Source organism: Myotis davidii, unplaced genomic scaffold (assembly GCF_000327345.1).
Source record: "Myotis davidii unplaced genomic scaffold, ASM32734v1 scaffold456, whole genome shotgun sequence".
Lineage (NCBI taxonomy): Eukaryota > Metazoa > Chordata > Mammalia > Chiroptera > Vespertilionidae > Myotis > Myotis davidii.
This window is the reverse complement of record NW_006287375.1, coordinates 1,430,305-1,452,233: the sequence shown is the minus strand read 5'-3', so window position 1 is coordinate 1,452,233 and position 21,929 is coordinate 1,430,305. Positions and strand designations below refer to the sequence as shown.

The 21,929-nt window shown below is 37.9% G+C and overlaps 1 protein-coding gene across 7 annotated transcripts in view; it reads right to left on the bottom strand.

Moving 5' to 3' along the window:
* The window catches only part of RAPGEF6 (Rap guanine nucleotide exchange factor 6), a 184,576-nt gene that overhangs the window by 100,856 nt on the left and 61,791 nt on the right, over window positions 1-21,929 (bottom strand). For all 7 annotated transcript variants that reach the window (XM_015560937.1, XM_006759164.2, XM_006759163.2 and 4 more), the window contains one exon: window positions 14,476-14,619. In XM_015560937.1, coding sequence (XP_015416423.1) covers window positions 14,476-14,619 — 144 coding nt within the window. The remainder of the gene's footprint in view (window positions 1-14,475; window positions 14,620-21,929) is intronic.

Here is a 21,929-nt window from a genome sequence, read left to right as displayed (position 1 = left end):
AGACAATGCATTAGCTTTTTCTACATGCTAAAGGAAAAAGACTTTAGACTGATTATTATAGATACAAAAAACAATTATTTTTAAGAGTTAATATAAAGCATTTTGAACATATAAGGACTTAAGATCCAGAATCTTGCTGCTAGAAATATTTATTTCCTCAATAAAATAAATGAGTTCAGAAGTAATGAAATCCAAGCAGTAGCATGGGAAAAATACAGGGATTAATAAATAAAACCAGTAAAATGTATTGGAAAACCAAAAGTACTGAGTATAAAAAATTAATCACAAGTTTAATGTGTTTACTCACAATCCAGAGTTAAAATTCCATCAACAGTAACGAGAGATGGAGGAGAGGGAAGAAGGTATGTACTCTATTATAAATACTTAATTTACACAGTAAAGTACCAATCAGAGAGTCCTGCCCAGATAATATTTGCTGGCATTTAATGAAACCTTAGAATCTTATCTTTAAAATCCTTTTTGGCTTTTCTATACTTTCAAAATCTTAAATCAAAAGTTGGTTACCAGCACCCCCAAAGGCTATTACTTGCTGCTATTCTAAAAAACAATCCCTTCATCTCATTCTTAATTTTCTTTAAAGATTTTTCACCTGCTCTCACCCATTTCTCATCTACATGTCATTTTTAAACCTTAGTAGTGCCACTATCAAGCATCAGCAATGTGTGGGCCCTACAGGTGGCATCTGTATGAAAGAGCCCATCCATGTCTTACCAGATAACAGCACAAATGAAGTGTGTACCTAGGCTTCCTTCCATCTCTTTACATTTCAATCAGGTGTTTGCCAAATGGACAGTCAATTTAAATGTCCTTCTAGAAGCTGCTTTAAAGAAAGATATGCAAAGAGCTACCTTTCAGATAAAACAGTACACCAAAATGCTATCATGGTATTTCTCCCTTAGTCACCATCAATAGGACAACCTTTAAACAAAGACGTGATTTCAAATCATGCTAAGAAATGCCTCTATTGTACTTGTCTCTAGTCAACAGAACTATAAAGAACTCTTAATATGTCTATGTTACAATTACAGTGCTCACTAAAACATTTAGTTTTATGAAACCAAACCAAAAATTCATTCTTCTCTGTCTTGCTGTTTTTGAAATGCATCTAGCAGCAAAGACAACTTGAATGGCATCAAATTCAGATCTACATAAAGAGCCACTAAGAACAATACAATTTATTAAATTATACTGTATTTTTCCTAAAACCTAGCGTGTCCTGATGTATAGCAGTTTGCTTTTTTCTGAGTTAATGTTTGCTTTAAATGACAAGTATAATATATGACCTTAAATGGTTTCAAGCTAGTATTTGTTCACTTACTACTATTTTGAAAATAATTAAGAACAGTATTAAAATATTTTCATAAGTACTTTTCATGAGTATTTTCTCTATATTATTTTACTGCTTAAGAAGTATTACTCAGTTTTCATAAAATAATATAATTTAATAATTTATTTGCTAACACCATACCAGTGAAATATGTATAATAAAAACATAGCTCAATATATCAACTATTTAAGGAAATGAGGCAATACAATAATACATTCAAGAGTACATTTAAGAGTATCATCTCAGAGAAGTATAGCTATAGCCATAACCAAATGATGATACAATCTTAAGATAGAACACTTCAAATGCATTGCATTTGAAGTCTATAGATTATCATGAAGGTATTTTTCAACCCCTCTTAGAGGCATATTAGCATATTTTAAAGATTCCCTTAATTGGAAAAAAAATGGGCATGCGATTGGGCTTTTTTGATTGCTCTGTAGTTCTTATTTTTAAAGTTAAAAAAATAAAAGAGCACAATAAAGTTCACTTACAATTCAAAACAGAAAATTTAATAACTAGATTAGTTCAATCTCAAAAGAAAATAACAATTACTTACTTTGGAGGCCCATGGCTGAAGACAATTGGCATAACAGCGAACAAGAAAAGCCATTTCCTGGGCTGGAAAGGGTAGTTTCCTTTTCAAACCAGAGCCACACCGATGAGTATGCTGACAAAATTCTATTAAGTTTCTTTTTACAAATCATACACCACTTGTAGTGTTATATATATAAAGGCAGCTTCTCCAAATCCCTTTCAAACTGAAATCAGCTTTCAGTAGCTTACAGTATTGTTCTAAAAACTGCAAGTTTTCATCAAAATGTTCACTTTAAACAAGCAAATCACAGTAAATCAAGATGTTTATATTTCTGGCTCAGAACACACAGATACACACCCGCTACCTCAGACACCTGGCACAGACATGCAGTGGTAACACAACAGATAATAATGTAACAATAAAAGCAAATAAGGCAACATGCACCAAATCTGGGTCCTGGAGTCTGAGAAACCTTTCCTCTCTCTAATAGAGCTTTGTCTTTTCTTCAACTTATTTCATTCTGTAGAGCAAGCACTGCAGTCATTCTTCTGCATCAGAAGCAACCCAGAACACTGTATCCTTAAGATGAAAGTTTCTTCTTTATATTCTTACCACCAGAGGTTAAAAAAGAAAAAAAAATCAACCGTTGAGCAAATGGTAGTTAGAAGACATATGCTCTAACAGGTTTGCCCTGTAGCATGCCTGAGAATCTCCAAAATTACAAATTTCTCTTTTCACATTCACTATTCATAGCTCTGCAGTACTGCTTCTTGTTCTAATGCCTCACTAAGACAGTACTGTTGATCTAAGTCTGGCTTTCTGGTTGAAATTTACATATAATATGGTACAAAAACATTACATCTTCTGCTAAAGCAAGACTGTATGTCAGTGTCTTAATTCCTACTGTCCTTGCCTGTTTCACAGCAGCTCCCTAAGGAGAAGCTCCTATTGATTCTATGCTCTGCAGTAAGATGAAATATCTAATAAGAAGGAAAGAGAGTGGGAGGAGAATAGAGCTAAAAGGATGACATCACCTGTATAGAAAGCCTTCAGAAACTGCATTAGATCAATTGGCTACTGTATCTGCAGATGCAGCCCAAAGAGCAATTTATTTAAAACACACACACACACACACACCCACACACACCCACACACACACATACACACACACACTCTTCCGTTAGATATGTCAGCAAGCTAAATTCTGTAAGTTAAAAAAAAAAATTGGCTTAAGCACTTCTCTATTTCACAGTTTTAAAAATCCATTTTGGTTTTTTATTCTGTGTATTGATACATGGCTTTACTTAAGAAGCCATATCCCCTAATACTATTATTCAAATTTAACATAGTATTATCTTCCCAAGGGAAAATAATTAGCTCTGGTAAGATACACTTGCATTGCAAATACACAAGGCAGCCTAGGTCTCAGATGTCACACATGTATTTGTAACACTACTAATTCAGGGCTTTCTGCTTGCAAAACTTCCTATTTGTCAAATAGCTATACTGAAATGTAAAACCTTCAGGACCACTCTAAATTAAAATTAAAAATATCAAAACGGGTACTAAGATTTGTATGTAAATAGTACATTTAAATGGAAACAATTGAATTTCATTTTGTAAAAGAAAGCTGAAAAAAAAAATCACAGGCACAGCAGTCCACTTGCAGCATGCACTAAGTCCTCTGAGAAAGAATGATCGATGTAATATGGTACTTTCCTGCAGCCCGATGCTCAATTCCTAGAAAGAGACGGGAAGCCACTACAACTCAGAAGGAATCAGAGAAGAAAATGATAAACCCTGCCTCTAAATTGAGCTTGGGCTAGAAGGAAATCTCATTTTTTTCTATAAAAATAACATTAAAAAACCTTTAATTTTGCCACACCCTCTCCAATCTGAAAACATAATTCCTCTAGTACCCACCCTTATCCTTCATGCTTCTGCTACAAGGCATCTACTGCAGCTACTCCCACAAAGAGTTTGCACTTACGGTTGTAATGGTGCCTCCCAATGGTCAAAGGAAGACATAGTTTCCAATGGTACAATACAGTCAGTACACCTCCAGGTAGCAAAATTATGAGAATAACAATCAATGAACATATCAAAATAATAGAACAATTTTGCTGTATTCACCTAACACTTTTTTTTGGGGGGGGGGGAGGTTTACAACATAAGAAGAGAAATTATTACCTGAATATTACAAAAGACTCCACTGACTGCCATAGAAAAAAACATATTATTGGGGAAAATTTTTCAATAACCCCACACAAAGTATGAGTCACTTTCTGAACAACATTATGACAATGTGAATTAGGCTGCTACTTACAAGACCAGAATTTACTTTGGTAAAACTAAGTATTACTCTGAACAAAGACAAGTCATAATTTAAAAATATGTGATCATTTTGAATTTAGGTTTCCATAAAACTTAAGGCTTACTTGTTTTCTGCAAAAATTTAAAAAGAACACCCCAAGTTTGCATTTATGCATAAAACTAAATCTCATAAATACAAATAAGCATGACTCCGGTTTTATAAAAATAAACATGGAAAATATGTACAGGCTGATTTTCAAGCACCAATGAACATTTTTCAACTTAACTAATTTAAATAAACTACAATGGGTTAGAATGTCAACAAAATATTAAACATTCAAAAATAAATTAACTAAAATTTAATAACTCATTTTTAAAATAGAAAAATGGTAAGTGTGCACTTTGTATGTAATGAAGCCAAACATTTCCTGAAGATAAATTTCTGAAAGACTAGCATTTTGTACATAAACATTAGTAATATGACTCAAAAACATTTCCTGTTTCAGTGGCAGACAGTAATTATATTCATGTATAGTACCAATAGGATAAATTACAACCAAATCAAAAAGCAAAATCCTAATGGGCACCTTTGCCCCTTTTTATAAATCATGTTGATAGCACACAAAGGAGGGCCTCAAGCTGAGCCAGGGAGACAGCCTAGCTTTTCTGAGCTGCTTCAAAAAACTGCTGCCCTCTTGGTGAAATGCAATCCACTAATGCCATATGTTAGAACTAGTAGTAAACACCAACTCAATAAAGGAACAACTCTTTTCCTTTAGTTTGGCCTGTGAGGATGACATCATCCTTTTCCTTGTTCTACCTATGGTCTCATAGTATCTGCCATTCTAGGGAATGATAAGGTGAACCTAGCATGCAAAATCTCCCCTATGCAACAATACCATGAAATAAGTAACAGGCTAAATTCTATGTTCAGCATATGAATCCACTACCATTATGATAATACACTCTCCACCATGTTTCTCCAGAAACAATGGCTTAACCTCTTAATTACTGAAGGAAGAAATAAATGTTTTTATAACAGAACAGCCAGTAATTTATCAAACAACTAAAAATAGGTGAATAAACGATTTTCACTCATCACTTTTAGTATTTTACTTGATCTCATTTCATTATCTTACCAATTCAAATGAAGTAACTGCAGAGCATGCCCTCCCTGATCTACACACTGTCCAGGAATCATGACCCAGGATAACTATTTAAGAATACATTCTTCCTTCCCAAAAGAATATATTTCCCCTGCATATAAAATGCATGATGCAAAGCTACATTGATAAAATCTTTAGCTTTCAAAAGGTCTTTCACACCACTACAAAATAAAGCAATCAATGTATGTTGGCTTTGCAATGTTTCAAACCATTATAAAATATTTTTATAAAAACATAAATACTATATATTTAATAATTAAAATGCTAACTGTATAAATTATTTCTAAATAAAAATACAGAGCAAAACATTTGAAATCATATTGCATAGAAAGCCTCAAATGGGTTCTGATAGTTACTAAACAATAAATATTCCTTTTATTTCAATAAATAACCATACTGAAAAGGGAAAAAAGATCATCATGGAAAAGGTTATCAGAAGATATATACTCTAGACATTATGAAAACCAAAAGCTAACAATAAGAACCAAGTTCATCATAATCTCAGACATAGTCACAGTTTTATTCACCAGCACAGAGAAATATAATCAAAATTTAGAGAAGCCAAACCAAAGGTGAGGAACAACAACAAAAAAATATGTAGTTTTACAAAGTAAAATAAGCAGGCAATTCATTTCTGCATTTTAGTTGTATTTGGTCTTTTAAGTATAAGCTGTTAAATGAACTGATTTATACAATAAAAATACTTTCATCCTTTTGGAAAATGAATGAATGACACTTTACAGTGTCAGAGGCAACAAACAAGCTCTTACAAAGGATTACAGTAAGCTTTTCCACCCCTCCCGTCCCATCTCCCTTTGTTAACCTGAACATATGAATCTTTGTAGATATCAAAATATGGTTATCGCTAATTGGGTGCCCCTCAGGAATCCTGCTTTTAAACTGCATCCTATCTATTCCTCGGCCTTTCTGAAGGAGGGAAGCCAGAGCACCAACACTCTCCCTCCTATTCTTCTGTAAGGAACAGTGTGCTGCAGCACACCGTCATCTCTGCCCACTAAATGATCAGCACCATGCTGCTGAAAACCCTGTCAAACCCACCAGCAGGACACATATGCACTATGAAATATGATCCTTCCTTAGGGAGTTATCGAGGAAGAAAAAGCAAAAAGGGAGAGGGAAGCCTTCATCATCAGCTAAGGTGATGTAAGCTTCTATAATTAGAATCAGTGAAACTGAAGGAACAATAAAAAGCACCACCATGCTCTATTTTCCCCAACACTGTGCGGTTGTATCAAGCATTTTTCATTCACTCACATACACACATAAAAAACAAGAATACACTATGCAAATATAGTAATCAGTCATGCTACATACGATATGCAAACCTAAATTTTTAACATAGTGTATGATTGTCTTCAATGAATAAGAGCTGCCCAATAATTAAGACAGAGCTATACATAAATATGACTGGGAAAAGAAAACTCATTTAAAAAAAACTGAACAACTGAAAACACTGCTTCCATTTGTAAATTCTGGATTATATTAGAGATTACCTTTACATCACTTCTCTAATTTTACATACTGCGTTTTCTAATACTATGAAAGCCAGATGCTGAACATAGCTTACTGAACAGATAACGAATCAAACTAAAAGGCAATAGCAATCAGCATTAATTTGTTTGCTATGTCTGAGTGGTCATTCCCCTTACAACTGGTATGCTCTTGCAAATCATTATCTTTGACCCCTGGAATACACTAGTATCAGAGTTGCTGTAAACAATCTTCAAAAAGGGCTTTCTTTAGCAATTATTGTGTAAAATAGTTCAAGTACGATTAAAATCTTCCTAATTCTGGTTCCTTGGGGACATCCATATGAATCAGTGTCACCTTTAAGGGAGGACTGATCCAGACAACCAGAGAGGCACATTCTGCCCTTCTCCTAACACTCCTGAAGTTCACACAGAGTAAATAAGACAATTTTAAATAATGACCACCTGGAAGTTAGCAATACTTATGTAGAGTCTTGAAAATAATTTTCATATCCTTAACACAGTAACTTAACTTCTATGAATCAATCCTAAGGGGGCAGGGGGGAATCAGTCATATACAGATTTATTCATACAAGTTGTTTGTAATAGGAGAAAAATAGGAAAGGTGCATGAGAATATCTTGTTACACTAACACAATATAATACGACTATTAAAAATAATGTTTAGGGAAAAATTTAATTTTATGAGAAGCAGGAAGTCAGGATATATAACTAAATATTCAGCATTATCTAAATTAGGTAAAAGATCTGAATTAAGCAAGATACGGCGTTTCAAAAAATCATTAGCAATGCTAGCTATCTCCAGTTTTGAGGATTACAGCAAATTTATTTCCTTCCTAATATTCTTCTATATATTTTTACATTTCTACAGTGAGCGTTTTGCTTCACAATTAAAAAAAAATCTGCTGTAGGCAGGCTTTTGTCCTACTTAAATTACAATCCCATCCCTCTGCTCATTCTCTGTCCATGTGAATTAGATACAAGAATCTCCTATCTACATTCTACATATTTCCCAGAGACAAATGAGAAGTAGAACTCTCCTAGATGTTAGACACTCATAAATAAATAAATTTTAAAAAAGTCCTCTTCTGTTGGAAGCACCATAATGGATGCACCTGTCCAAGCACTCTGGGTTATAAATAGAGAGGAAGCTGCAGACTCTCAGAGCTGGGGCTCCAAATTTCTCAGTAGCTGTCTATCTAGTCAGCACTCACTGTCTTATATATAAGTTAAGATTAGCAAAGCCTCCATGTACAAACTTCCTTCCATTATAAGTGATAGAAGATTGTTTATTCACTCATTCTTTCATTTTACAATATTTACCAAACATGAAATAAAACTGAAAACAATCAGGATCCATCAAGTTCACAAATACAAAATAAAGTTCACAATGTTAATAGTTTCTTCATCAATCAGTGACTATAACTTACACAGTCCATCTGGAAATTCTGATAATAGATACAACAGGAGTGTTTGTATCTCCTTCATTCTGACTTGAGTAACTGTTTAAATTATTTGTTCACCGGTGTTCTGCTATGGTCTGAATTCAAAATTTGTATGAAATCCTAATCTCCAAAGTGATGGTGAGCCTTTGGAAGGTGATTAGGTCATTAGGGCCCTGGAATTGGGATTAGTGACTTTATAAAAGAGACTCCAGAGAGCTCCCTAGCCCTCTTTTGCCATGCAGACAACAAGAAGTTGTCAGCCTATATATAAGAAACAAAAACAAAAACCCAACCTATTATCTAGTTTAATTCCCACACATGATGCAGGGACTAAGGGTCTTACATATTCCTTAAAATAACAAGTTAGTGCTTGAGAATGAACCTGTATCATCTGATTTCTAGCTTAATGTCTATTCTATCACATCAACTGAGGCTCTGGCTCTTATTAACCTACCCATATCAAGGATTTTACTTATCTGCAACTGATTTCTTTGAAGTCCAAATGGGTTGTTCTAAGACAAATGTTGGGACACTGCTTTGGTCTGAAGGTTTATATTCCACCAAAAGTCCTATGTGGAAAAACTAATTCCCAAGGTTGATGGTATTAGGAGGTGGGGTCTTTTGGAAGGTGATCAAGTCACTAGGAAGAAGCCTTCATGATTGGGATTAGTGCCCTTATAAAAGAAGACCCATAGTGTCCCTAGCCCTTTTCACCATGTGAGGAAACAGCAAGAGGTCAGCGGTCTACAACCCAAAAGAGGGCCTTTATTAGAACTCGGCCATGCTGGCATCCTGATATTTGATTTCCAGCCTCCAGACTTGTGAGAAATTAATTTCTGTTGTTTACAAGTTCTTGAATCTGCGGTATTTTGTTATAGCAGTCTGAACAGACTAAGTGAGTCGTTCTTTAGGAGGAGATTTCAGCAATCACATGTTTGAAGCAAAGTCCTCTATTTTCTTATGAGCAGGTTGGGGGGTAGGATTGTATTTCTTATTATAGGATTGGCTTGATTAATAAGACACACAGAATCCATGAAAGCAAACACATTTTGCTAAAAACTTTTAAGATGTCACATCCATGGTTAAGTGAAATATATAGCCATTATTCAGAGTACTAACATAAATGATGGTGGTTAAATGATCTGGTCCTAGTAATCAACTCTTACTTCAGCTATACTGAAAAATGTGTCTTAATCTCTCTAAATATGCTCTGAATCCAAACAAAACATGGAGCACTGCAGGAGAGCAGGGAACATAAGGTGTAATTGCAGAAGTAGAAAATGAGAAAGAGCTCCTTGCTGCATTAGTAATTTGTGAGCCTAACATGAAACAGTAGATTCTAGAGCAGTGATGGCAAACCTTTTGAGCTCAGCGTGTCAGCATTTTGAAAAACCTTAACTCTGGTGCCGTGTCACATATAGAAATTTTTTGATATTTGTAACCATAGTAAAACAAAGATGTATATTTTTGATACTTATTTTATATATTTAAGTGCCATTTAACAAAGAAAAATCAACCCAAAAAATGAGTTCGCGTGTCACCTCTGACACGCGTGTCATAGGTTCGCCATCACTGTTCTAGAGTGTCATACCATGCCTACTACCTGCCACACTATCCCAGAACAATAAACTAGAGCAGTGATTTTCAACCTTCTCATCTCATGGCACACATAAACTAATTACTAAAATTCTGCAGCACACCAAAAAAATATATTTTTTTCAATCTGACAAAAAAAGGATATAATTTTGATTCATTCAGACTGAAAGACTATTGTGTTAGCTGTTGTCATTTTTTTAAAATGACAATCTGAAGGAAAAGAAGTCAGTGTCCCTAAATAAATGATCAGGTATTGCATGTTTTAAAAATTCTTGCAGCACACCTGCTTAAGAACATTGAATTAGCCCTAGCTGGTTTGGCTCAGTAGATGGAATGTTGGCCTGAGGACTGAAGGGTCCAGGTTTGATTCCCAGTAGGGTGCATGCAGAAGGCAGCCAATCAATGATTCTCTCTCATCATTGACGTTTCTCTCTCTCTCTCACTCTTTCTCTCCCCGCCCCCCCCCTTTCTCTCTGAAGTATATTTTTTTAAAAAAAGAACTCTGAATTCAAGGGAAAGAAAAGATGTAAAAAAGGGTGAGCAAAAGGAGGCCCTCCAAATTTAAAACCATGACTCATGATGCTGCCATGGAAATCCCTCTTTCTAGGTGTCCCTTTGGGAAGAGTTAGCAGGGGTTATGATGGAGAAAGAAAGGAAGATGGCCAGTAGCTCATCCTAATCCTGAGAATATAGAAACTACCACAAACAACAAGAAAAGGGTATGATTTAGTCTACTGAAAAAACTGGAATATAGCTAAGAGAAGATAATAAGAACATCAAGTATCCATTCAAAAATAGAGAAGAAATAAAAATAAAAACATTACGACAGCCCAACAACAGCCATCCACTGTGAATGCCCTCTTGAACCATAAATATATGGGTCATATAATAGTTGCATCTTTTTAAAAATATATATATTTTATTGATTTTTTACAGAGAGGAAGGGAGAGGGATAGAGAGTTAGAAACATCAATGAGAGAGAAACATCGATCAGCTACCTCCTGCACACCCCGTACTGGGGATGTGCCTGCAACCAAGGTACATGCCCTTGACTGGAATCTAACCTGGGAACCTTCAGTCCGCAGGCTATCCACTGAGCCAAACCGGTTAGGGCTAGAGTTGCATCTTATTGGTCACACTTCATAGTAAGGTTGCACCTGATTGATTAATTCTTGGTACCAGAAATCCTTATACACAAGTATAGGCACTAGCTTTTTAACAGTCACTATAGAGCAAAAAGGGTAGGTAATTACTATTATTTTTTTGTAATTCAATCAAAATCATACCTTTTTTTAATCAGATGGGCTAAAAATATATTTTGGTGTGCTGCAGAATTTCAGTAATTAGTGTGTGTATGTGTCATAAGATGAAAAAGGTTGAAAATCACTGTATCAGACTATTTCCACTTGCCTTAATTACCCATGCTAGTCTTTGAGTATCGCTTCCAATATCCTTTTTGCTATTTCTAAATATCAAATACACTCTCCTCAAAGATCATAGCTCTGAAATCACTGAGAAATTTGGAGACATTTAAATCTGTTGGAAGCTCAGATAGCAATACCCAAAGGAGTTTTAAAAATGTTATTACTGTAATAGAAGTGCTCTTTTTAACATTAAAAAAAAATTTACATTAAAATTATGGTTCTGCCCTAGCTGGTTTTGCTCAGTGGATAGAGCGTTGGCCTGTGGACTAAAAAAGTCCCAGGTTCAATTCCCGTCAAGGGCACATGCCCGGGTTGTGGGCTCGACCCCCAGCTGGGGGCATGCAGCAGGCAGCCAATCAATGATTGCTGGGGCATGCAGCAGGCAGCCAATCAATGATTCTCTCACATCATTTATGTTTCTTTCTCCCTCTCCCTTCCTTTCTGAAATCAATAAAAATATATTTTAAAAAATAAAATTATGGTTCTCATCTTCATGCAAAGCCATGTATGACAAAACTATGAAAATATTTTATAAGAATAAAAGAAATCATCTTTTTCAATAATTCTAAGCATTGTTAGAAAATACATGCAAAATCCTTAATATTTACAAAACCTTTGATGTACAGTTTATATACTAATAATTATGATAAAGAACACAACAGTAACAAAAGCTCTTTAAGAATTTTGACCTGCAATACTCTAGCAAGAAAAAGTTGATGATGGTTTGCAAATGAGAAAAGAAACTGTCAAATTTCCACTGCTGTCTAAGAGAAGAAATGGCGATTCCTGATCTTTCTCTCTGAACTGCTAACAGAATAAAAGAAATAAAGAAGTCCGTAAGTAGCCATAAAATCAATTCCCTACTAGATGGTTAATTATCAAATGTTTAATTAATATTAAATAAGATTTTATTTATTCAGAGCAACTACCAATATGTAGGAATTGGCCAGGTACATAGGTTTTACATAATTGGTTAAATTAATTATAAAAAAATGAAGATCTCTTAATAGCTACATTACCTGAAATATATCATTTAGAAAAAACACACAAACCTATTACTTCAAGAAATACCACATGCAAGTAATATGACCAAAAATACTTCTCTAACCCAGTCTCTAACCCAGTTAATAAATGTTTTCTCTAAATTTGAATCAACTTATTTCTCTCCCCAACTTCCATGAAAGGCCAAAGTCCTGATGGTACTTAGTAGGATGAGTACCTAAAATTTGCTATATAAGCCTTCACATGCAAAAATGCCACTCCTTGTTCAAAGTAATCAGTGGACAGAATTCCAAGCAGTGTGCTATTGGTCTTTCTGGTCTACTCAGGAAACCAGCATATCCAAGAGGACAACTTTCAGATACCAAAAAACTTGGGAAGAGAACACACTAAAGTTGAGACTAGAATAAGCAAGCAATTAAAAACACACAAAAGCTATACAGTCCAACTCATATAATAAAAACAAACTAACAAACAAAGTAGAGACAGACTCTTGGATACAGAGAACAGACTGATAATGGTTAGAGAGGAAGGGGTTGGGGGCTAGGTGAGAAGGGTAAAGGGATTAAACAACAACAATAAAAAAGATTAGTGGACACAGACAATAGTATGATGACTGCCAGAGGGAAGGAGGTGTTGGGGGAGGTAGAAGGTAAAGGAGGAAAAAATGGTGATGAAGTAGACTTGATAAATAATACAATATACAAATGATGTATTATGGAACTATATACCTGAAACCTGTATAATTTTATTAACCAATGCCACCCCAATAAATTCAATTAAAAAACACCATTATATACTCTAACTCATACAAGGAGAACAAAATGGCACAAATTAAAGATACTTCAATTTAGCAATTCTAGTCCTTGAAATTTTTTCTAAAGAAACCAAGATATGGGCAAATATAACCATATACATTTAGCACCTTATTTTTCTAAAATTATAAAAAAAACTAGAGAAATTTAAATGACCTAATATTGGAATTCAATAAATAAATTATGGCAATTATTATAATGGAGTACCAGGACATTAAGAAAATGATTACATAAATGGGTTGTGAGACTAACCAAGTTTTAATTTAGGTACATTTAAAATTGACACATATTACTTGTGCAGTAAGGCAAAAGTGTTAGCTTAAATTAATTAGTGATGGGGAAATTTATTATAAAAAATAAATTATTAAATAAGAAAAATAAAAATGAACTTTGTATGGTCTGAACGCAGTAAAAAAATTTTGGTACTATATCATGTTATTGTTTGTTGTCAGAAGTAGAATGTACTCGGTCAGTAAAATTAGGCAAATGCGACTAAATCCTTAGAGCTGCCTTAAATTTAACACTTATTCCAGTACAAATAACTTCCTCTATAAATAATCTTTTGTTCCTAACATTAAATAAGTAAATTTCTGTTTCTGACATCCAAAAGAACTAAACATACCCTCAGGAATTTTGCTGTGATCAATCTCTAGACTGCTTTTATATTTTGGGGGATCATGACTCCTTTGAAAACTGATAAAGTACACCTGGATTTACTCTTTAAATTATCCTTACTTCTCAATTCAACTACTTTTCCATCTAAAATGAAGTTATCTACAGTTACAAAAACTAAAGATTTCTGAAGAAACAGCTTATGTTCCTTCTGGTGTTACACAAATTAATATTTCATCTACTTTTTCAATATTTGCATGTGAAATATACCTTTAACACTTGCATATGTTTCTGCAATAACACACATTAAGTATATTTGTCCCACACCTCAGGGCAGAATTGACTTTTTTTTTCTTTTGAATGCCTTATAGCATTATCAATGAGTCTATTACCTGAGTTTCCAGGACTCTACTCTATACTCCATTCAGCCAATAAAAAGACAAGAAAATCCACAAATATGTCTAAAAAAATACAGTAAGATTATTTTTTACATTATTTAAATGGGAAATAAAAACTAAAGCAAAAATAAAATTCTCACTGGTAGAGTATTTCTACTCAACTCAACAGAAGTATTTTTAAAAATTATAGATATATTTACCAGCCCAAACTTCTAAATGTAGAGCCCAAAGTGTTGATATTACCAAAATATATGTAAAGATACTGTAATGAAAATAAGGAAGATCCACAAAACGTTCTTAAATACACTCACAGAAAGGTAACTGTTGATGTCCACATCATCAGTAATGGTTTGGCGCTCTCCTTTATAGTTAACTTTCCGAAACCTTCGTCGAGACTGCCTGGCGGGAATTTCTCTTTGGAGAATATTATCTTCATTATCTTTGGAATTCTCTACCTGAAACACATGTTCACATTCTTGATTAAATATCCAATTTTTCCATATCACTGACAGTCTATGGAGTCTTAACAAGCTCATGAGGCTTCATTCACTTCTTGCAAGAAACTGCCTCAAGAAAATGGTCTAATGCTCATGAGTTCAAAAAAGATTAAAGGTGACATCATTATAAACATCTGGAGACCACAGTTTCCTTCCAGGAAACAGTCTCTCTTGCTCACACAAACATACTCTAAGTCATTTACCAGAAATGAAGACTGTTAACTACACCTACACATTCAATAATTATAACTTCTTTGCTAGTCTAATTACAAGCTGCCTGATCATATACATATTTTATTTAGTGAACAATCAAGGATTTTATTCCAGCGAACTTATTAGTATTTGGTGTCCATCTTAATGTATGACATCTTAATGTATGACAATAGCTAAGAGTGAGGCTGGCATCTTTTAAGGAAGAAGGAAAAATTAATATGTATTGAAGGCATAAAATGGACTGGTGTGCCAATACATTATACTATTTAGTTTACACAACAGCCCTGTAACAAGTATTGCTATCTCTAATTTATAGATGAACAAAGTAAAACCCAAAGAGATTAGTGACTTTCCAGTCTCAAAACAATGATACTTACTAAAAGTGAGTTGGAATACAGGCCTATCTCTATAACTTACCCCTACGGACACAAGACCACACTGCCTAATCACAGACTAAACCATACTTATTAAAAATTACTTTTACAAATGATATGTCCTAAAGCATACTTTATTATTAGCTTTGCATCCAATAAGTAACAATTTCAGTCTCTCCCCTCAACTACTTTTTCTACAATGTTGTATCTTTTGCTAATATAAAAAATATCCTGGTCACCCAAGTATGAAATTTCATCAACATTTCCAACTCTTATCTTCAATTGTTTTTTTAGAACTTGTCAATTCTTTTTATAAATCACTCTCACAATATCCTTTCTTTTAAGGAAGAAGGACAGTTACTATGCTAGGCAGTTAGACAGACATGAGCAAAGCAAGGACGATGGGCCAGATATAAAAGGTCACCAGGTTGAAAAGCCCCGGGTGCCTAGCAAGGGACAAAATTAAGAAAACAAGGATCTTGCCCCCAGGATAACTTTTCCTCCCCTAGCACATTGCTGGTCATGCAGTTTAAACACCTGACCTTCTATCCCCTAGCATGTTGCTAGTAATGTGGTAACCTCCTTGCTAGAGAAGGAACAAGGGGCTGAGGAGTAGCCTCCTGGAACTCCCAGGTGGCCCCTTGCATGACCACTCCCTTAAAACACTGACCCGTAGGCATAACTTCTAGGCTTCAGTTGTGTTTCAGCTCCAGGCTCAGAAAAGCAGCAAAACCAGAGGAGCCAGGCCATGGCTGAGTCAGGACCAATTGCACTGACTAATGACCCCTTGCTCTGTCACCAACCAATCAGTAGATACAACAACCCTGAAAGGATACACCTGGAAAGCTGATGAATATTCTATTAAGATCATCCCTTGGGACCTACTCTAAAATTTCCATCCTTAAAAGCCCTTAGGACTGAGGACCCAGCATGCTTTCCCTCTCAGAGATACACCTTCACCTTTCCAGTCCTCTCCACTTCCCCCCAGGTCCCGTCTCCTAAACTCCAAGGGCCCTTTCTTTTGCTTTTGTAACTTGTTTCCTGAGCCCATTCCTTCTACAGCTCACTTATTCTACCTCTGTAACTTTGTAAATAAACTTTCTCTCATAGTTTGAGTCTTGGCTCTGAATTCTTTTTTAGCCAAAACTCAAGTATTGAGATTGCTAAAGCAAGGTCCAGCCTGACTCTACTGGACTAATACCTGGTGCTATTCTCACTGCCAACATTATTACTACTACTTACTCAAGTCTTAATCACTTGAGTCTTGATATATAGTAATAGGTGATCCTGCTGCTTCAGACATGTTCCTCTCTCATTCCATCTGGCACAGTCAGATAAATCACCTAGATAAATCATCATGTCAAGTCTCCTGTTCAAAATGCTACAATGGACCTCCCTAAAGTTACCAAACAAAATTTAAACTATTATATTGGTTAGTCAAAGTTACATACACTCCATCCCCAAAATGTTTTTTATCACTTTATCTTATATGTGTAAGCCTGGAAAAAAACGCTCTCTTAGCTCCTCCCCACCAAAAAAAACCAAGAAACAAAACCCCTAAAATTTCCTGATGATTTCTCAGAAAGAACTGATGTCTAAGCTGCCCTGTTTTAGGTGTGAGAGTTCAAAAGTAAGTGGCCAAGTCAATGTGACTATCCATGGTCCTCATAGATTAGTAACTTATATTCTGCTAAATAACTTATTTCATCAATTTGTATTATCCTACCCATTCTATCTTCACATGCTGAACACTAGCAATCATTTAAGACACATCATCAATACTACCAGAGACATTCCTTTCCTCAGACTATGACTGGTTTATTAAGTGCACACAACCTACACTTCTCATAAACAGAACATGCTCCCCAACAGCCTTCAGACCTTTGCATATGCTGCTGTTACTTCTGCTTAAAAACCCATTCCTCCTTTGCCAGTATCTTGGCATCCTACACAAACTTCATGACCCAGTTCAAACAACTCCTCTTCTGTCCCAGGACAGTGCTACTTCTACAGCACTAAGAATATTGACCATAATTATTAAAGGCTCCTCAAAGGCTAACAAGCTCCCTAAGATAAGAACTGCATTATAGTATATACTAATACTAGTGCCCAGGTGCACAGATCCATGCACATTGAAAGGAAATTAATTAGAAGGTGGCCTGTGGGGTGGGACTGGGCAAGACGGGCCAGACACGCCCTGGAGCCAACCTCCCGTGGCTCCTCCCTGGCAACCCGCACCTGGGGTGGGCGGCACTGTGGCTAGAAGGGGGTCTGTGGAATAAGCAGGGTCCTTCTAACAGGTGTGGTCCTTCGGCCTGGCCTGCAGGGATGGGGCCAAAGCTGGCTCTCTGACCTCCCCTGAGGGTGGATCTCAGGTGATGCACCCTGGAATCAAATTCCCTCTTCTCTGGTTCCGGGGTGTGTTCCCTAAGAACCCCCTCTGCCAAGTCACCGCAGCTCGGCAGCTCCTGCGTTGAGTGTCTGCCCCCTGGTGGTCAGTGCAAATCATACCTACCGGCCGGTTGTACAGTTGGACGGTAGCTTAGCCTTTTATATATATAGATATAGATGTTTGTTCACTTAACATTCAAAAGGTGTGCCATAATGAATATTACATTAAATTCTATTAAATTATCTCTTCCCAAATATGCCAGTCCTTAGAATATGTATAAGTTATTCAAGAAATATACAGGCAGGCAGAATTAGTTACCAAACATTACTCTTCTGAAAGGTAAAATCCAGAAGAGATAGATGGAACTGATTTCCAGCTCAAGTACAAAATTGTGTGTAGTTAGCAAATATATGCTTCTTATAATTCAATTTCCTCTTCTAAAAACTGATGGGACAACCACAGTATTTCCTGAACCACTACACTAGGCCATGTACCAGAAACTTTACGTTGTTTCATTTAAGGCTCACAATGATTCTAGGACAAGCTAGTTTTAACAAGATATTACAGTGTCTCGCAAAACAAGTAACTCACACAAGTGGGTGAGTAAGGTCTCAAAATCCAAGTATGACAAAAAAGTTCATCTCCTTCATATTGCTTTATTCCAAAGGATGAACTAGCTTATCTATCTTAGGTGAAATTCTAATAGCATATGATTCTTAGATCTTTAAATATAGTAATAAATTGAATTTAGGAAAAAAGTTTCTAAGCTTAAATTATGGAGGAAGTATCAAATGAAAGGAAAATTTGAATAATGTATAAAGGTTTAAGTGCCTTTAACAAAGCTCCTTTTAAATACATGCAAAATGTGCCCTGGCCAGTATTGCTCCATAGTTAGGGTGTTGGCATCCACACCACAAGTCAGGTTCAATTCCCAATGAAGGGCACTTACCTGGGTTGCAGGTTGGATCCCCTCCCTTATCAGGAAGGGTGTGAGAGGCATCCAATCAATGTGTCTCTCTCACATCGATGCTTCTCTCTCTCCTCCACCCCAATCCCTCTCTCAAAATCAATGGAAAAAATATCTTCAGGTGAGGATTAACAAAAAATAAGTTAAAAGTTAATTAATTAGTCCTGACCAAACGGTTTGGCTCAGTGGATAGAGAGTTGGCCTGTGGACTGAAAGGTCCCAGGTTCAATTCCGGCCAAGGGCATGTACCTTGGTTGCAGGCACATCCCCAGTAGGAGGTGTGCAGGAGGCAGCTGATGGATGTTTCTCTCTCATCGAGAGAGCAACAAGACTGGGACTGGGCAAGACGGGCCAGGCACGCCCTGGAGCCAACCTCCCGTGGCTCCTCCCTGGCAACCCGCACCTGGGGTGGGCGGCACTGTGGCTAGAAGGGGGTCATAAATAAAATATATGTTTTTAAAAAGTTAATTAATTAATTAACATGCAAGCAAATGTGAAACTCTAAAAAAATAAAACTTTGCAAATGCATACTCAAGTGGTATAAAGTAAAACAACAACAACAAAGACCAAGAATAAAGTGAAACCAAGAACACCATGAGGTAGACTACCAACAAAGCCTCTGATCTACCAGATGATTTCTCAACTCTAGAGACTACACTTTCCACTTTGAGAGTTGTAGAGAACAAGAGAGGCAGGAAATAAAATAGAAAATCCACTAAAGATGGGGAATCCAATAGGAGACTTACTTAGAAAACTTATCCCAAACAGCAACAACCTTCCTGTAAAGGTTAAGCACAGTATAAGTCCCTTCTGCAGGGTAAAGGAGAAAACTTGCTTGTTACTGAGATAAGAGGGAGGAAAAGTAACCAAACAAAAACATTTCCTCTGAGAATTCAGAACATAAGCCATTCTTCATGCAGTTCTGTTGTTCAAATTCACAACACCTTAAGCACATAAGTAAATTTAAAGAAGTTCAAAATTAACAAGGTACATAAGCAACTGACAACAAATCTAAAACCTCTTTGCAAGAATGCAACTGTAATCCAAACCTCAAAAAATTCCTACACCTACAGTTCAAGACATATAAACACAGGTAAAAACACACACAAAAACACAACCAAAAAACAAAATCCCTAACTATAATAAAACTCAAACATGTGAACAAACAAGACATGATGAAAAATAATAGAAAATGGACAGCAGCTCAGCCAGTGTTCTCAGTGGTTGAGCACTGATCTATGAACCAGGAGGTCAGAGTTTGAATCCTGGTCAGGACACCTGCCCAGGTGGCAGGCTTGATCCCCTGTAGAGGGCGTGCAAGAGGCAGCCAATGGATGATTTTCATCATTGATGTTTCTTTCTCTCCTTCCCTCTCCTGTACCCACTCTCTGAAAGCAATTTAAAAAAATATCCTATCTAATAAAAGAGAAACATGGTAATTGGCGTACGACCACTACCCTTCCCATTGGCTAATGAGCGAGATATGCAAATTAACCGACAGCCAAGATGGTGGCCTGCAGCCAGGCACCTTGAAACTAACATGAGGCTTGCTTGCTTCAGTGACGGAGGACTGCAACGTTCCCCGCCTGCCGTGCTGGCCTCTGAGCCTGCAGTTTAAGAAACATTGTAACAAATATAGAAGCTAAACAAAACCCCAGAAACCTGCTTTCAGCGAGCTGGGATCTCAGAGCTGGAGTTGATAGAGAGTTTCGATTATAGAACCTAAAGAAACCAGATACCTTATTTCAGTAGCAGAGGCCTCAGAGCTGGAGCCAGAGCTAAAGCTGCCCCAGAATAAAAAAAAAGAAAAAAAGGAGTAGTTGGGAGCTTCAGTCCCAGCCTGAAAACAGCCATCATCCCCTCATCCAGGCTGGCCAGGCACCCCAGTGGGGACCCCCACCCTGATCCAGGACACCCTTCAGGGAAAACCAGCCAGCCCCCACCCATGCACCAGGCCTCTATTCTATATAGTAAAAGGGTAATATGCCTCCCAGCACCGGGACCAGTGGAGCTGTGAGGCCTCCAGGCACCGGGATCAGCGTGACGGGGCAGCGCCCAAACCCCCTGATGGCCCTGCGGCTCTGTGTGTGACAGGGGGCAGGGCCACAACCTCCCTATCGGCCCTGCTCTGTTCCTGACAGGGGAAGGCGCCCCAACCCCCTGATCAGCCCTGCTCTGTGTGTGACGGGGGCGGTGCCCCAACTCCCCTATCGGCCCTACTCTGTGAGTGACAGGGGGGAGCTCCTCAACCCCTTGATGGGCCCTGCACTGTGAGTGACAGGGGGGGCTCCCCAACCCCCTGATGGGCCCTGCTCTGTGCGTAACAGGGGGTGGTGCCGCAACCTCCCCATCGACCCTGCCTTGAGTGTGACAGGGGGCGGTGCCCCAACCCCCCAATCGGCCCTACCCTGAGTGTGACTGAGGGGGGCATCGCAACCTCCTGATCCGCCCTGCTCTGAGCCTGCCCAGGGGCTGTACCTAGGGATTGGGCCTGCCCTCTGCCACCTAAGCCAGCAGGTCGTTATCTCCCAAGGGGTCCCAGACTGTGAGAGGGCACAGGCCAGGCTGAGGAACTCTCCCGGCCCCCGAGGAACAAATTTTTGTGCACCGGGCCTCTAGTATCTAGAATAAAAGTGTAATATGCAAATTGACCAAACGACCGAACAGCAGAGCAACCGTCCTGGCAACCACGCTGACACCCACTCATGCCAAGCCAGCTAAGGCAGGTGCAATGAGATTGGTTGGGGGCTGGGCCATCATCAACCCATGATCGCCCTGCAGAGGGAGGCCCAGGCCACTAGCCGGCAGGGTGATCGATCAATCTGGGGGGGGGCGCAGGGGGGCTCCACAATCGCCCCAAAGAGGGAGGCCCAGACCACCGACAGGTGGACTGTGGTGGGTGGACGGGGCCCCCCGCTGCAGGGGCGATCTATCACAGACCCCCGGCCAGGTGGGCAGGGCCTACCTCTTTGGGGCGATCAACTGTCCCAAAGAGGGAGGCCCAGGCTACCCAGTGGTGGCACTGCAGTGGGTGGGCGATCCATCACAGAGCCCTGGCCAGGTGGGCAGGACCTACCTCTTTGGGGCAATTGATGGCAGAGCCTCACAATCAATCACCCCAAAGAGGGAGGCCTAGGCTAACGGACGGCGACACTGGGGTGGGTAGGCGGGGCCCCTCTGTGGGGGTGATCCATTGCTGAGCCCCGGCCAGATGGGAGGGGCCTACCTTTTGGGGGCAATTGATCACAGGGCTCCTGGACTGTGAAAGGGCACAGGCTGGGCTGAGGGACGACCCCTCCCTGGGTGCACAAATTTTGTGCAC